This window comes from Esox lucius, chromosome 20 (genome assembly GCF_011004845.1).
Source record: "Esox lucius isolate fEsoLuc1 chromosome 20, fEsoLuc1.pri, whole genome shotgun sequence".
Classification (NCBI taxonomy): domain Eukaryota; kingdom Metazoa; phylum Chordata; class Actinopteri; order Esociformes; family Esocidae; genus Esox; species Esox lucius.
Genome location: NC_047588.1, coordinates 22,285,845 through 22,303,743, shown reverse-complemented (window position 1 = coordinate 22,303,743; position 17,899 = coordinate 22,285,845). Strand labels below are relative to the sequence as shown.

General features: G+C 42.0%; 1 protein-coding gene across 1 annotated transcript in view; it reads left to right on the top strand.

Moving 5' to 3' along the window:
- Window positions 1–17,899, top strand: part of ascc3 (activating signal cointegrator 1 complex subunit 3) — a 173,800-nt gene that overhangs the window by 124,531 nt on the left and 31,370 nt on the right. Inside the window, exons 16-23 of the mRNA XM_010897185.3 lie at window positions 11,853–12,044; window positions 12,319–12,543; window positions 12,836–12,955; window positions 13,626–13,790; window positions 14,282–14,368; window positions 14,529–14,705; window positions 16,303–16,528; window positions 16,653–16,807. Of these exons, the coding sequence (XP_010895487.1) occupies window positions 11,853–12,044; window positions 12,319–12,543; window positions 12,836–12,955; window positions 13,626–13,790; window positions 14,282–14,368; window positions 14,529–14,705; window positions 16,303–16,528; window positions 16,653–16,807 (1,347 nt within the window). The remainder of the gene's footprint in view (window positions 1–11,852; window positions 12,045–12,318; window positions 12,544–12,835; window positions 12,956–13,625; window positions 13,791–14,281; window positions 14,369–14,528; window positions 14,706–16,302; window positions 16,529–16,652; window positions 16,808–17,899) is intronic.

Genomic DNA, 17,899 nt, shown 5'->3' with positions numbered 1-17,899 from the left:
TTTCTCTTTGCTTATTTGAGCTGTATTTGCCAGAATGCGGACTACTACAGTACAGATATGATGATGGTCTTCTATACCAACCCTACCTTGTTACATTACAACTGATTGTCTCAAATATATTCAAAGAAATTCCACAAATTAACTTTTAACAAGGCCCACCAGTTATTTGAAATGCCTTCCCGGTGACTAACTCATGAATCAGGTTGAGAATATGCCAAGAGTGTGCAAAGATGTCATCAGGGCAAATGCTGGCTACTTTGAAGAATCTACAGTATGACATGTATTTGTGTTATTTCATAGTTATGGTGTCGTCACTGTTATTCTACCATGCGGAAAACTGTGTTAAGAAAGAAATATCCTTGAATGAATAGGTGTTTTCAAGGTTTTGAATGGTACTGTATTAATTTTCTTTAATACAGGTGACAAGCAGTAGGTAACTACACCATAGCTATTGTTTGCCATTTCTGAGTTGTTAAATCAAGTTCATTAAGGTTATGGAACTTGCAAATGGCTAATTATTAAGCTCTCCTCTCCTGTTAACAAAAATGTGTTTTAAATGTATAATATATGCTGTCAATAACGTACTTGAAGAGATGGTCAGAAATTTGTCCGCGTTCTTACAAGTTAAAGGCCAACATAACTTTATCTGGATGAACAGTGCAATTTCATGCTATATTGTATATTCCTAGACCAGGGGTGGGCAAACTTAGGCCCGCGGGCCGAAACTGGGGCTTAGTTTGGCAATTTCATCCCGCCTGCGAGGCAATTTCATCCCACCTGCCGTGCAATTTCATCTCGTCCGTGAGGCAATTTCATCCCGCCCGCGGAAAGGTAATACAATAGTTTTCAGGGGAAGTAAGACATAACTCACCAGCCCATTCTTATACTTCTGAATCTGAATTTAAACTATTTAGACATTATAATGGATCTACTGTATAAAAACCTTTAACAGTTAATAATCCCAGGCAGTGCTCACTCAATCCAGTTTATTAATACAGAAAATAATCCCAGGCAGTGGCAACTCATTCCAGTGCATTAATACAATAAATATTTCCGGATAGTGTTTACTCAATCCAGTCTATTATTACAGTAGCTAAACTTGATATACTCATGTCCCTATGTATAATAATACCGACTGTTTTATTGGATTTAAGTTACTTTCCTAAAACCAAAGCCAAAGACTCCAGCCTACTGGTGTGTGTACTAAAGTTGCTGTGTGTTCAGCAAAATAGCCATGCACTCCTGAGCTGGCTCACCTCTTTGACTCGGGCTAGAGACAAACAGCATTACTTATTAGCATTTATTCATGAGATTTAAAGGAGAGGAAAGTGAGAGAAATTGAGGCCAGGCACCTCTAGAGCGAGCTCCTCAGTGGAGGGTGGTAAACAGAGTGTGAGCATTAGAGAGAATCCGCAAACTTTACAGCTTTACTCAGATACAGGCCAACTAACTGGACAGGGAGCAGTGTAAGGTAATGCTCACTGGAGCTCAGGCATGTTTTGTCTACTGTAATAATTGCGTAGCAAAAGCCCAAAGTTAGTTATTTTACATATTTATTATTATTATTTAAAACTCTACTCCTACACCGTTTAAGCCAAGAATTTGGTCAAACTTTAAAATGTTTAGGCTGGTCCAGATGAAGTTATGAATTAACTTGAATGGGATTTCTTTGAAATTCTGGAATGTCCATTGTCAGAAACCATCTATTTTAAACCCTGTTAAACTATTTTGAGAAAAATATAAAAGGTCATGAGCATCCTCACATTATCAGCTATAGTTATGTGGAAAAATAAGAAAACATATTTTAAATGAACAAAATGTACAGTGATTTATATCTGCAATTCTAACCTCAAATTTCGTATCTTAAGTTAAAGTTAAGTTATTTTTATAATTTGAATAGCTGAGGATACTGTATACGGAGTAACCATAATAACTGGATTTTTTCCTACTTTCAATAAAGAGCTCCAATGGAATGTACTTTCTGAACCAGAAACACAAACGTGGATTTACCTAAAGGGGCACTGTGTAGAATCCTGCCTCTAAACAATAACCAAACTTGTCTCCTCTTCGTCTTCCCTTACCGAACGAGACTGGTAGAGTATTAATTAGTCTATGGTGATTAAGGGTGGAAAGGATTATACCCGAAGTGTCTAAAGCGAGTATGTGGAGATTACATGTCACTGTAAACTGATAGATGGACCGGCATGAAAGTGTAAAGGCGGAGAATCTCAGGCATTCAGATCAATTTAGTAGAAAAAAAATATTTGAAACGTTAATTTAAAACATTAACTGCACACGTCTACTAGTCATTTTTGCTTATAGCCTATTTATGCTAGTAGTACAGTAACAAATCTTACATATTGCCCCTTTAAATGTAGCTATAGTTCTCAGCTAATCATCTGAACCAAAACATTTACTTTTAACCAAACTCAACGTACTCCGACTGGAGTAACAATAGCAGCAGGATGTTTTGCTACACAAACATAGCATTCAAAGATTTTTCATACTTCATACTCAAATGAATGATTGTTTGAAATTTGCTATGTACCTGTCACAATTCAAGGAGATTGAGGCAAACGCAGAGTCGAAAAACTGAGCTTTTAATATAAACAGAAAGAAAACAAAACCGAGCGCCGTGCACTGAGATACAAAACATAAACTAAACACTGGAACATGGAACATCACAGTAAAAACAGAAAACACTGGGGCAGGAGGAACTTAAATACACAGACTAACAAGGAGAACAGAAACAGGTGGGGGCTAAACACAGATGAAAGGAATAAACTGATAAACTGAAACGAGAACAGGAAAGACAAAACAAACCAAGGACACCCAGAAAACACGAAGTGGAATGATCCCGTCCAGCCGGGATTGTCAGAGTACCACCGAAATAATGTAGCTTTCTCCAGATAGCAAAAGCGAAAGCCATTTTGGAGAAATTGATTTGCAGTCAATAATCCCCAATAATGCTTCAATGAAAATGCATTCACGTGGAGGTGTGAGGAAGCAGATGTTTTTTGACTATTTGGTCAGCATTCTAAAATATTTAACATTATATTTATTATTTGCCCGTTTTTCTTTATAGAATGAGAGACCAGACAGTAGTTTATCTATTTCAGTTTGGTTCTGCCTTGATGTGTTTATCTTCATACATTGAAGTATCTGCTCATGGTCGATTGGCCGATTACAATCCTATTACAACGTTTCTGATGCTGTTTCATTCTACCCTCCGCAGTTGAAAAGAAACTTGCACCGTGGATGCAAAGCTGTCATCTGCTCTCATTGAGCTCGTTTCATTGACACCGTCCCAGCTGCTGTAATGTCATGAGATATAGGCTACCTCATGAAACGTATACATATTGGACACTGCAGGATCCCAGAAACGACCTAATTAACGCATCGTTGAAATGATCCCACCACTGTTTAGCCAAAATGAACTAAAACCTATCACGATGTTTGATCATTTAATTTTCAGCTTGCACTGTCTGTGGTGCACGGATTTAACTATCAGATGATAGAAGCTACCGGGCTTACCTATACCAAATCCTTATCCCACTGCAGCAACAGTACCTGAAACATCGTAAACATAAGTGAGTCAGAATATCATTTGGATCTATTTATTTAAAATAGCCGCAGTACAATAGGCTACATTTATCAGAGACCACACATTCTTATTTTGCTAGAACTGCAATGAAAGGGTCATATTTGCCTCAGTGTAAGTACAATTACACTAAACAAATGTCTTTTTCCAGACTTACGTTTTGAATTCTGTTGTGAATGAATCTTTCAATTGGAAGGCCATTTAGTTTTTTCACTGTGTGTCTGAAATTATTGGATAAGTATCCCAAAAAAGACAAGTCAGGAGAAATACATCTGGGAAAACGTAAAATAGAATTCAGAGGGATTCATAGGGCTCTCTTTAGAATTGTTTATATACCCAGGAATTGACAGAAATCAAAGTGCAGCACTTCCTCTCATAGAATAAGGACATAGGGAGAAGTTGCAGGGGAGAGAAGAATGTGTGTACAGTAACTGAAAGCAAAGCAAAGTGTCTCACAACGTATATTCTTTTAAATAGCTCTTATACCCTAAAAGGTTGTAGACCCTTGTGAATACACATTTATGTATGGTATATTGTCTTTGCTCTGTTATTGTCTGTTATAGTTTTATGGTTAATTGTCAACACAAGGGACAATTCGAACTGTGCTTCAACTGTATTGTGATTCTATATGTGCTTTTGTGCATTAAGAACTGCCTGTGTCGAGCTCTGTTTATATTATGGTATTTATATTGTGATTAAAAATATTGCCACCCAGCCCTACTTCTGCCTCCCATGAAACAACACAGTATACAGGTGCTGGTCATATAATTAGAATATCATCAAAAAGTAGATTTATTTCAGTAATTCCATTCAAAAAGGGAAACTTGTATAATGTATACATTCATTCCACACAGACTGATATATTTTGCATGTTTATTTTTTTTAATTCTGATGATTATAACTGACAACTAAAGAAAACCCCAAATTCAGTATCTCAGAAAATTTGAATATTGTGAATAGGTTCAATATTGAAGACACCTGGTGCCACACTCTAATCAGCTAATTAACTCAAAACACCTGCAAAGGCCTTTAAATGGTCTCTCAGTCTAGTTCTGTAGGCTACACAATCATGGGGAAGACTGCTGACTTGACAGCTGTCCAGAAGACGACCAATGACACCTTGCACAAGGAGGGCAAGACACAAAAGGTCATAGCTAAAGAGGCTGGCTGTTCACAGAGCTCTGTGTCCAAGCACATTAATAGAGAGGCGAAGGGAAGGAAAGGATGTGGTAGAAAAAAGTGTATAAGCAATAGGGATAACCGCACCCTGGAGAGGATTGTGAAACAAAACCCATTCAAAAATTTGGGGGAGATTCACAAAGAGTGGACTGCAGCTGGAGTCAGTGCTTCAAGAACCACCACGCACAGACGTATGCAAGACATGGGTTTCAGCTGTCGCATTCCTTGTGTCAAGCCACTTTTGAAGACACAGCGTCAGAAGCATCTCGCCTGGGCTAAAGACAAAAAGGACTGGACTGCTGCTGAGTGGTCCAAAGTTATGTTCTCTGATTAAAGTAAATTTAGCATTTTCCTTTGGAAATCAAGGTCCCAGAGTCTGGAGGAAGAGAGGAGAGGCACAGAATCCACGTTGCTTGAAGTCCAGTGTAAAGTTTCCTCAGTCAGTGATGGTTTGGGGTGCCATGTCATCTGCTGGTGTTGGTCCACTGTGTTTTCTGAGGTCCAAGGTCAACGCAACCATCTACCAGGACGTTTTAGAGCACTTCATGCTTCCTGCTCTGACCAACTTTATGGAGGTGCAGATTTCATTTTCCAACAGGACTTGGCACCTGCACACAGTGCCTAAGCTACCAGTACCTGGTTTAAGGACCATGGTATCCCTGTTCTTAATTGGCCAGCAAACTCGCCTGACCTTAAGCCTATAGAAAATCTATGGGGTATTGTGAAGAGGAAGATGCGATACGCCAGACCCAACAATGCAGAAGAGCTGAAGGCCACTATTGGAGCAACCTGGGCTCTCATAACACCTGAGCAGTGCCACAGACTGATCAACTCCATGCCACGCCGCATTGCTGCAGTAATTCAGGCAAAAGGAGCCCCAACTAAGTATTGCCTGCTGTACATGCTCATACTTTTCATGTTCATACTTTTCAGTTGGCCAACATTTCTAAAAATAATTTTTTTGTATTGGTCTTAAGTAATATTCAAATTTTTGGAGATACTGAATTTGGGATTTTCATTAGTTGTCAGTTATAATCATCACAATTAAAATAAATAAACATTTGAAATATATCAGTCTGTGTGTAATGAATGAATGTAATATACAAGTTTCACTTTTTGAATGGAATTACTGACATAAATCAACTTTTCCATGATATTCTAATTATATGACCAGCACCTGTAGATGCCTAGCTCTGCCCACACTCTAGTCCAGTTGGACCTAGCCAGATTTTGTTTCCTGGGAGGGGCAGCATCTGATCAGATCCTACTGGCCATGATTGATTCTGTTAATCCTGAGCCCATGGCTAGAGTCAGTCACCCAGGACAGGGATCAATAAACACCAACACACAACAAAACAAGCGTGCACACACAGAGCCAACTAGACTGGTGTCAGTGTTGACCTGATGCTGCTACTTGCCTGAGATACAGTGAAATTCTCCATCACTCACCCTTACACAAAACCACTGGGGCCGTGGCAAGGCATGTGTTCAAGCCTGTGTCTGTGCTGGTGTGCCAAGTGTGTCTGTGTGTGCTGTGTACAAACTCTTAAATAATGTTGTGTGTGTAGGGAAAGAACACAGAAGTGTATCTCCAGTAGTCCATGGAAGCCGATGGTCTGTGAGACTCAACGTCTCCCCAAGCAGTGAAAGAGGAGAGTACAGCAGTATAAAGCACTATGATGGTATAAAGCTCTATGACAGTATAAAGCAGTACAGCAGCATAAGGCAGAGTGATAAATGTACTGATCTTTCCTTTATTCCCTGGGGTTGAGCCCAGATTGATGCGCCTCTAATCTTCCTTCCTATTTATATGGTGAAATGTATAAATATACAAGTCATATCGCTTTTCACGCTTTGTAAAACCCCAAATATAGACAAGAGATTAGCTATGTTGTGGGCTAAAAATGGTGAGTTGTGGCCTGGTTAGACAAAATGGATGAATTTGTTTGAAAAATGTGTGTATGCCTGAGTATATGCGTCTTTTAATTGTGTGTAGTACCATACGCATAATTATCTGGTGCTTATAACATCGTCCTGTAAGAAGACTCAAATAAACATTAGAGAGATAATCAACTTTAAAGATGAGTGTGAATTAGACCCATGTGCTAAGGCTAAGTGAACAAATGTAATATGGGGATTGTTGAAGTATTTACAAATGTTTTTTTTAGGCGTTAATAAGCAGAGCATTAAATAAGGTTTAGAGAGGGACCTCCAGAGTAGAAGTGTTAGTTGATTGTTCTCTCCTTCATCATGTTAGTCCTTCAATCTGTTCGTCCATCTCTCTGTCTCCTCTCCATTTTCTCCCACTCTGCCACTCTTTCTCTACCTCTCTTTGTCTCTTTCTCTGCCTCTGTCTATATTTCTCTCTCCATAAGTCCATCAGTTAGTCCTGTATTAGGGTGGGAGCGAGGACAGGGCTGATCCCACTCTAAGCCCACACAGAGATAATGTGTGGCTTCATTGCGATGGAAAATTGGCCCACATTAATATTTATAGGTGTTTTTTAATCTCCTCTATGCATATGTAGTGAAATATACAGGACCTCTAAGGTCAATTATGTAATTTGGCATTATTTATCCTACTTTAAAAGTCAAAAGTGATTTCACTACATTTTCTCTATCATAATGTTCATTAATTTACTTTATCTTGGAGTTTGAAGAGGCTGTCAATCTGGCTTAGATATCTTAATGCACCTTCTTGAATAAAGAGGGAATAATGGTTATTTATTGAGCCAGCTTATGTTTATGTAAACATATCAGAGTGAAAGAGTAAAAAGTTTCTTAGTTAGTGGAACATTTGAACTTTCAGGACATCTGTATGCCTGGTCTAGCACACACTGAGGAGCCCACTACATTGTCCTCTCCAGTTTGATGCGTCTTATCTGTGAGATGAAAGATGCAGGCATGTCGCAGGGACCTAGCAATACAGAGAACAGAACATTGGCAAGGGTCAGCTAAACTAAGCCATGGAGGAGAAGAGACACCTAGTGGCCAGGTTAGGGTAAGGCAGGATAGGATGCTACAACTTCTTCACACATCTTTTTGGCTAAATGTGTTTGAGTCCTTAATTGCACCCTAATCATGATATAGTGCACTACTTTTTTGCCAGAGCCCCTGGTGAAATATCAGGAATCGGTTTCCATTTTGGATATAGCTATAGTGAACCCAAATTCAACATGGGAAAGATCTTCTTAACACCCATTTGATGACAAAGCAAGAGGTTCCTCCTCAACAACCTTTTGCTCTAGTTTTGATAATGAGACATAGAGCGAACCATGCAATTAAGCTTTTCTAATAAGAATGTATGGTGCATTTGGGGGTGTCGGGTGGCCTGGCAGTTAGAGCGTCTGACCAGTAACCAAAAGGTCATGAATCAGTGATCATGTTCTTGATTAAGACATTCAATTATAATTTCTTCCTGGTCACCCAATTCGGCAGTCCTCCATACCCATGAAGGGTCAAAAGCCACATTTAAATTGGGTGGGATGTTTGATGAACAACTAGGTGAATGTAATCTATAATGTTTTGGTGCAGTTTGGGACATTATGGAAAGTCAGGGTCATTCAGTGGTTTCAGTCATTATTGATTGTTTGGGTTCGTGTAGACTCTTTGGGTTAGTATAAGACAGTTTGTGTCAATTTACACTGTTTTGATCCGTTTTGACTGTTTGGGTCAGTATAGACAGCGGTTCAACAGTTGTTTTACTTTTATATTAAGTGGTGTATTGATGGCTGGCATTGAGTGGAGATCTATTATAAACATTAGGATAGCTATCTCTTCATCTCCCACATCCTTTTTCTCTCTCTCACGGTCTCTCTCAGGACTATAGAAAAATGTGTGTAGTTTAGTGGTAGTAGTGAAGTGTCTCTTTCTACTCCGCGACTCTATAGTACTATGTCTTTGACGTTTCATGTCCCGTCACGTTGACAGGGTGTCTGTCTGAGGGAAGCGTTTTGCTGTCTGATGGAAGTGGCGGTGGAGACGTTAGCCCACCTGGGACTCCACGCATCCTGCCTGCCACTACACAGGACCGCACAGTGCTCATTAATGTCTATATTTGCCTTCTTTTGGGATTATTTATATGCCGCCAACGGTCTTTTGAGCGTCTTTGAGTTGTCGTGATGATCTGTCACTACTGTATGGCCAGGCTGACACTGCAGACCAAAGACTGATCAGCTACATTGTGACGGTTAGATCAAGAAAACACACACACAGACACAGGCACAGACAGTCAGGATGTTTAATGTAAAGTGATGCACACCAACCGGCAGATGCAAGAAAATCACTAGAAAGGAAAACACAAATAGCTCGTCTGTAGTTCTGCAGCCTGAGGGAACGGTCTGATATGTAACCGTGGTCGCGCATACCAGCTCTCTCCATTTTCCTGTTTAATTGCAACATCATCAAATTGTTAAAAGCTGAGCTGAGTGAGAGTTGTTCCGGTGTGCCCCCCCTCATGTCCCCCTGCCAGAACAAAGCATTGCTGTCATACCATGGCTGCCATGCATTCATCTCCTGTTTCATCACACAGGCACACACACATGTTCCTAGACTATTTCCTTGCGCATGGACACCTTATACACACCGTTCCATGTGTACTGCATCCTGCAAAAATGTTTTGATAACACACAGGGAGAGACAGAAGAAGAAAAACAGAGAGCGACCAAGCCAGGCAGACAGAGACAGGCACAGAATGGGACAAACACAGAATGAGAGACAGGGATTGTTTCGTTTTCACTTTTGTTATTTATTATAGCTTTCTTATTTTCTACTCACATTGGCAATATAAACATATGTTTCCCACGACAGTAAAGCGATTTATACTGAAATAGAATTGAGAGATGAGTACAGAGAGAGAGAGGCAGAGACACACAGTCACCGAGTGGTTGAAAATGTAGTAGACAGACTGACAGACAGAGAAAATGGAGTAGAGTGTGAGTGGCAGCTCTTCCTCCCACGCAGTCAACTCATCCAGCGTTAAAAGCCTGTCAAGGTGAGGGCCAAACATTATGACTATCAAGGGCTGGCGAAATCAAATCAACAATGAACCATCCTGACTGTCACAATCTAGCTAAGTAAACGAACACTTGATTGCGTGCTGAGCTGTGCTCATGGCTATCACAGTTGGCGGTGGTGGTGGGAGCTAGGTCTGAAGCTCTGACTCGGTTCAATGATTGAAGAGGAGGCCGTACTGACAAGTGCCTGCCTATGGTGCATCAGCATAAAGCAAAGTCTGTAGTGAGGTTCACAGGACATTCTGTCAGAGACACGTTTACTTTTAGCTAGCTTATTTCATTGTGTAGAACTTGATGTTGGTTGTACCAAGCCCTGACGTGATATACAGCTGGTGTCAGCGTTTATTGCTCTGTGCCAATGTGGTGGGAGACTTAATATGGACTGATGATGTATGCAGCATAATGCCACATCAAATACTGCTCCAGTCTGGCCTCAATCTACATTAGGGACTGGAGGCACCGCCCTAACACTCACTGACTCCTCAAATCAGTGCTTAGCATTAGCATTTCAATTAGCCAGCCAGGCCCCTCTCATTCACGGCACAGCTTAATATACACACCTCCCACTGAGAATACACCATCACCATCTCCTTGGCTCTTTCTGCCTTTCTCTCTCTTCTCTCACGCAGACAAATGCACACACACACACTACCAATGTAATACTGTATTAGTGTGTGATAAAGTGAATAGAATGATTTGTATATTCTCCACAGGAAAAACAACCGCACACGATGTGAAGCTAATAGTATTTCCGTTTTCTTCAAATACCTTAGTCAAAAAGGTTGTATTTGAACCAGAGCATTTTAGTATTTTTTTGTTATAATTAACAGAGTATATTTCAAAAATAATTCCAAAATTCAACAACTTGTTTTCTACAACAACAACAAAAAATGTATACATTTGAAATGTGAAAGTAATTAAGATATTTAAAAATACTTTTTGAACCCAAATCTGACACAAATACATACAGTATTTTCAGAAAACAATTGGTATTCAAAGGTTTGGAATGGTAGCCACTGCACAATTTGGTGCATGTACACACAGAGGAACATGCTCGCTTGCTTGCACTCACACATACAGGCAGACAGACAGATGCTTGTTGTAATGGGCTTTTTCCTCTGTGCTCTCCCTCTGACCTCCATTTAGTGGTCCAGAGAGAGAGAGATAAAGCTGTCTGATGAGCAGGCCATTATTACTGCCTCGGCAGGTCACCACCTCACCTCACCTCTCTGCCTGTCAACACACAGAAACGCGCACACCATCTTTGATGATGGCAGTATGTGCAGGCAGGTTTACTACCCAGTCCAGTGTGGCCGATCTCTATCGGCTGGTGTCTGTGTGTGTGTGCGTGCGTGTGTCTGTGTGCGTGTGTCTGTGTGCGTGTGTCTGTGTGCGTGTGTCTGTGTGCGTGTGTCTGTGTGCGTGTGTCTGTGTGCGTGTGTCTGTGTGTGCGTGCGTGTGTCTGTGTGTGTCTGTGTGTGCGTGTGTCTGTGTGTGCGTGTGTCTGTGTCTGTGTGTGTCTGTGTGTGCGTGTGTCTGTGTGTGTGTGCGTGTGTCTGTGTGTGTTTGCGTGTGTCTGTGTGTGTTTGCGTGTGTCTGTGTGTGTGTGCGTGTGTCTCTGTGTGCATGTGTCTGTGTGCACTTGAAGCAAGGATATTAAAAATTGTACCAAGAACTGATTTCTCAAAGTAAATAAAACCTCAACTTGTGTTGTTGCTGTGTTTTATTAGTTGTAGTAAAGGACCTAGCTGATAGTGCCCCTCCAGGATCAATACAACTGCTGTTTTATGGATCTTTCTCAACTACATTACGGATGTGTGATTCAAGGATAGGGGAAGTGTCAGGCCACCTTCATTGTGCCCTGTAGAAGCTGCAGCGACTAGCAAATAATGACCTTCATCTGGTGTTGAAAACAACACTTTTTATTTCAGTTTCAATTGCCGTCTCTTCATTGAATTGTCGTCAAAACATGGTTGTTTAACCATTTTCTATTCTATATTGTACTTCAGTAGGACAAAATATAGAATATCCTTTTAATGTGCTCTCTCCCTCCTCCAGGTCCAGCGCTCCAGGAACAAACAGATGAAGGAGATGTTCCCTGATGGTTTTGGCATCCACCACGCTGGAATGCTGCGGTCCGACCGCAGCCTGATGGAGAGCATGTTCTCCAGGGGTTACCTCAAGGTTCTGTGCTGTACGGCCACATTGGCATGGGGCGTCAACCTGCCTGCACATGCTGTCATCATTAAGGTAGGGGGGTGTGTGTGTGTGTGTCAGGGTTTCTGTTAAGAACATGGGGCGCTGGACATTTGATGGCAGCATTTTAATTTACCAGACATTTTAATAAGAACACAATAATGATTACATTCAGATGTCTACCTATGGTGCTCAGAATTACAAAAATCTGATTTTCGAAATTGCAATTGCTGACAGAATAGAAATTATCTTTATATTAACTAAATCCTATAACTCAAAGCTTCTGATATCCAGTTTCTGTTGTTCCCTGTTTCTGTTGTAACAACAGGGCACCCAAATCTATGATGCCAAACGGGGTACACTGGTGGACCTGGGTATCCTGGATGTGATGCAGATCTTCGGGCGTGCCGGACGACCCCAGTTCGACAAGTTCGGCGAGGGGACTATCATCACAGCTCACGACAAGCTTAGCCACTACCTCACTCTACTCACCCAGCAGAATCCCATAGAGAGCCAGTTCCTAGAGACCATGGCTGATAACCTCAACGCTGAGGTAGGAGATACAAACGCAAATCAGACTGGTTTAGAATGTACACTGCTTCATAGCTTTTACATGTTTAACGTATTCACTACAAATAAATGAATGACATTCTAGTAAGTCCCCAATAGATGGCGCGTTCTCGTCAGAGGCAATGGGAAGGAATAGAGGCTGACTGTATGGAATCTCCAGCAGGTGGTGTTAGAGGACTGGAATATCCTCTCACACCACCTGAGTGAAAAAGTAAAAGGTTAATATTACTTTAGGTTGTCATCTTTTTTTAAAATTTTCTCTCCCTCCCTTCCAGGTATCACTGGGAACGGTAACTAACGTGGAGGAGGCAGTGAGGTGGCTGAGCTATACCTACCTGTACATACGCATGAGAGCCAACCCACTGGCCTACGGGATCAACCACAAAGCTTACCAAGTACACTTCTATAATTGATCAAATGTATCTTATGAAAATGTTATTACATAAGTTGGCACAATGTTATAAAAAATATACCTAGCCTAAATCTGGCTCTTTTGGGTTACAATCCTCTTCTGTCTTCACTGGGTGGAGATTACAAGCGTATATGACCTTTTAAATGCATCAACATGTTTAAACCAATAAATACAGGTCTGAACCAGTTGGGCCTTAGACAGGGATAGCTAGAATCCGTCCTAAGGTCCAACGGGACACCAGAGAATATAGAGGGTGCATTCCTGTTACGTGAACATGTGCTAATGCAAACTGTACCATGTACAAACAGTACACTGCCTATATGGACCCAGTTAGAATTAAAATATCCTGTCTGTTAAATGGTCCCAGTCAGGGTTAAACAGTCCTGTCAGTTAGATGGACTTAGTCAGGGTTAAACTGTCCTGTCTATTAGATAGTCCTAGTCAGGGTTAAACTGTCCTGTCTATTAGATAGTCCTAGTCAGGGTTAAACTGTCCTGTCTATTAGATAGTCCTAGTCAGGGTTAAACTGTCCTGTCTATTAGATAGTCCTAGTCAGGGTTAAACTGTCCTGTCTTTGAGATGGTCCCAGCCAGGGCTAAACTGTCCTGTCTGTTAGATGGACCCAATCAGGGCTAAACTGTCCTGTCTGTTAGATGGACCGGGGACTTGAGCTGTACCGTAAGGAGCTGGTGGTGGAGGCAGCCAGGAAGCTGGATAAGGCCAGGATGATTCGCTTCGAAGAGAGGACTGGATACTTTGCCTCCACCGACCTCGGAAGAACCGCCAGTCACTTCTACATCAAATACAACACAATTGAGGTACTACAAAGTTGAATAAACTATAGTTATTATAATAAAAGCATCTGGAGGCTGTCAGATTATGTTCAAATTGTCAGACAGATTAAGATAGATTTTTTCAGAAATATGGGTGCCAAAGGAAAAGCCCTCAATTACAGCAATCATCAATATTCTCTAAATGATTTACAGGTCATACATAGAATCGTATACCCCAAATTATATCAGAACTGGCCATACGCTGATTGGTCTTTACATCATTTTTAGGCATAGAACTGGCTCTGGATACAAAGGACTTGTTTACCTTATTTTGAGATAACTTGGGGAAAGGATTACTGCTACAGTTACTAGCTCTGTTCTCTGATCCTTTGCCATGTCAGGTCATAGGAGATATTGGGCAGTCATATCACCTCTGATTCTGCCATCCCGCTTCATGAAAAAAGTGCAATAATAAACATGAACTACAGCTGTTTTAGACAATGTGTTGCTGCTGTATGTCTACCTCCTCCATGCAGACCTTCAATGAGCTCTTCAACTCCCAGAGGACAGAGGCTGACATACTCAGCATCGTATCCAAGGCTGAGGAGTTTGAACAGGTCAAGGTGAGAGGTTACAAAGGTCACAATTCCTTATACATATGATAGCCTGATGCAGGACAACTGTTCAGATTTATAGCTAGAGATCCGGTCAATTTGGAAAGACTCCACGCTATCTGCTTTCTTACCCGTGTTTCGGTGGGTGCCTCCGTGACTGCTTTTCCAGGTGCGTGATGAGGAAATGGAGGAGCTAGAGCAAATGCTGTGTAACTACTGTGAGCTACCTGCTGCAGGCGGAGTAGAGAATGGCTACGGCAAGATTAACATCCTCCTGCAGACATACATCGGCCGGGGAGAGGTGGACAGCTTCTCTCTCATCTCAGACCTGTCCTATGTAGCGCAGGTATGTCAAACCCGCTGCACGACAAACACATATTCACACACTTGCGCGCACACACCGGCAAAAAGTGAAACGTCCACGTGGACGGCCCATTGCTTTAGCCTCTAACCAACCTGAGCTAGAAGCTGCGATGGAGGGCTTCAGCTGTAACCATGTCCCCTGCAAGGGGGTTCCAGTGCCAAGCTTTCCCTGGCCTCGTCACAACGAGCTGCCCTGGCCAAGCCAGCCGCACATGCAGTCCAGTCCACATGCTTGAACCCAGTGTTTCAGTCATGATTGTTGTGTACTGAAATGGATTCATGAACTGTCCTGACTAATCCTGTCATGCGCAGCTGTAAAATGTTTTCCTGTTTGTGTCGGCATCCTCATTGTTTTATAGGGATCAATGGGCTTTAATAAATGGTCACAATAGCACTGTATGAAAACCAAAATGGTTTGATGTATCTGGTGGAAATAGATACGGAGCACATTTCACAGTGCCTAGAATCATTTTAGCATTTTGAGTTAACCTCCCCCATCCCTTCCTCTGCTAAAGCCATCTATCCCTGGTTTCCCGCTGTAACCAATTCCATGTGGCTGAATATTTGGAATAGTTCAGACCAAATTCCCTCTTTGCTCCTAATTCGCCCGATTACTGATGCAGCCGGTTTAGTTGTGGCTGGAGTAAGGCGGCCATAGTGGAATAGTGGGGATCTGATGGTTAATCCAGACCGAGGACTGATGGGCCTTGCTGCCTTCTGATACTCCCACTGCAACCACACACTAACAAATACTTTTTCTGTCACACATTAATACATACAAACATACATATATTGCAGAGATATAGTTACACAAAAATGCACACTGACAAACACTGACAGTCTCTCGCTCAATCACACCCACACGCGTGCGGGCATAGAGATCGCTTGCTCTGTTTCTCACACTCGCACAAAATCCAGAATGGGTTTTGCAACTGTGTGATAAATGGAACAGTTCTTCAGCTCAGTGCACTTGCCCGCAGGACAGCAGGAGTTCTCCTGAGAGGAGGTTATTGTACACAAGGTCTTAGAGACCAGAGACTACATTTCACCTGTATTTACCACACCAATGCTCTTAAAGACACAGGGACACAAGACCACTGGAGAAGCTGTTACTCAGACTGTAGGACTAATGTGTTTTGGCTGTGTGTTGAAATTGTGAGCAGGAGTGCAAGCTAGGTAAGTGGATGTAGAGATTGTGGTTTCGCCATGACCTGTTCATCACACTGCCATACCCAACTCACCAGTCACATCAAGGCCAATCAGATTTCTTTAACACCTGCCTAAATCAATCAGCCGGGCCAGACCAAACAAATCTATCGTCCAGCAGTACCTGGCCAATCCGTCAAGACAGACATGAGCAATCCATCACCACACATTCAGACCTACGATATTATGTAAAAACAGATCTATAGCGGTCTGTCAATGTTTCGTCGTCTTACTTGTGGAAGTTGAGTCCCTGCTTGACCCTCCGTCCTTCAGTTACCTGTAGCCATTCTTCTCATGTCTGTCTTTCTACACCTACTGTAATACACTATTTTGCCACTCAAATTTCAGTTGTCTTTCTCTTTGTCCCTCTGTAGAACGCAGCTCGCATCGTCAGGGCTTTGTTTGAGATTGCTCTGCGAAAGCGCTGGCCTGCCATGACCTACCGCCTGCTGAACCTGTGTAAAGTGATAGACAAGCGTCTGTGGGGCTTTGCTCACCCCCTGAGACAGTTCTCTATCCTGCCCAGCAACGTGCTGTCTCGGCTGGAGGAGAAGAAACTAAGTGTGGATAAACTCAAAGACATGCAAAAGGACGAGATTGGTAATCCCATACTTGTAGAGTTCTAAGAAATATGACCTGAGTTATGGTGTTCTGTAAATGTGTGTGCACGTGTGTGTTCGCAGTGGACTACAGTGATGCCATTCTTTCTCTCTGTTTGTCCCAGGTCATATGCTCCACCACGTCAACATTGGGTTAAAGGTGAAGCAGTGTGTCCATCAAATTCCCTCCATACTGATGGAGGCCACCATCCAACCAATTACACGCACCGTACTCAGGGTCCGCCTCCAGATCACCCCTGACTTCAAGTGGCATGACCAGGTAACCATGACTACTTCAGCTGAGAGAACACACACACAGTGTACTATCAGTAAGAGCTTGAAGTGTCTGAATGCTGCTAAAAGTGAAAATGTGAACTTTAATGTGTTGCTACGCTTGAATGGCTGTTTCAAAGAGCCTGGTAACGGTGTGTCAGTATGGGAGTTAATGCTTAGGGTGTGGTTAAAATCAAGCTGGAGAGAAAGAGCCTGCTAAAGTTGTATTAGATTTAGATAATTCCTGAAAAGGTCCCTGATTCATTCTGAAGATGTAGATGCTAATGTCAGATTTTTGGATAAATCTATTTTAACAATTAGAAGTTGTAACTTGGGATTTGACATAACTCAGGTATGACCACACAATTCTTTCAGAAGTCAGAGTGAAAAACGCAGAATGCAGAAAAAGGCAGAATGCTGAAACAACCTGCAGTGTCAGTTAGTGTGTACATAGTCCTACAGGGGTTTTTCCCTAAGCACACACTTCTGGATGTGTTAGCCTTGCTACAAGTAATAGCTGATTAGCTTTGTTTCTCATTATGGTTTAGATTATTGTTTATTCAAAGTTTACTATTCCCAGTTACAGTATTGGAAACCTTTCAAATGTCATTTGAACACAGCTCTACTGTCCATGTGAAGAGTAGGGTCTGGGGAAAAACACAATGTCAAAACAGCCTAAATCGGTCTAATGGATGGAGTTAGGCCCTGCTCCAGGCATAACGACATAAGTGGTCGCTTAGGGCCTCCTAGGGGGCGTCCGACTGCTAGGAGCCGATAGGTGGGGGGGGGGGGGGGGGGGTACATCACAGAAGCAGACTAGTGTAAATTATAGTATCTGGGTGGAATAGGAGGCACATTGTAGCCAGCCTACATGAAGATGAATTTTTGTGTGATTAGCAGTGCATGCTCTGTTCATGGGAGAGTTGTAATGTAACACCTCTAGCTTAGCTGGTGATCCCCACTGCATATGTACGCCTGCCGCCTGCACAGGCTTGCCATGACACATGTAGACACTAGATGTCTTTCTCCCCAACTGTAAACCAAGTTATGGACTGCAGGAGAATGGCTTATTCTAATAGGGAAAGACATTGCATGGCTT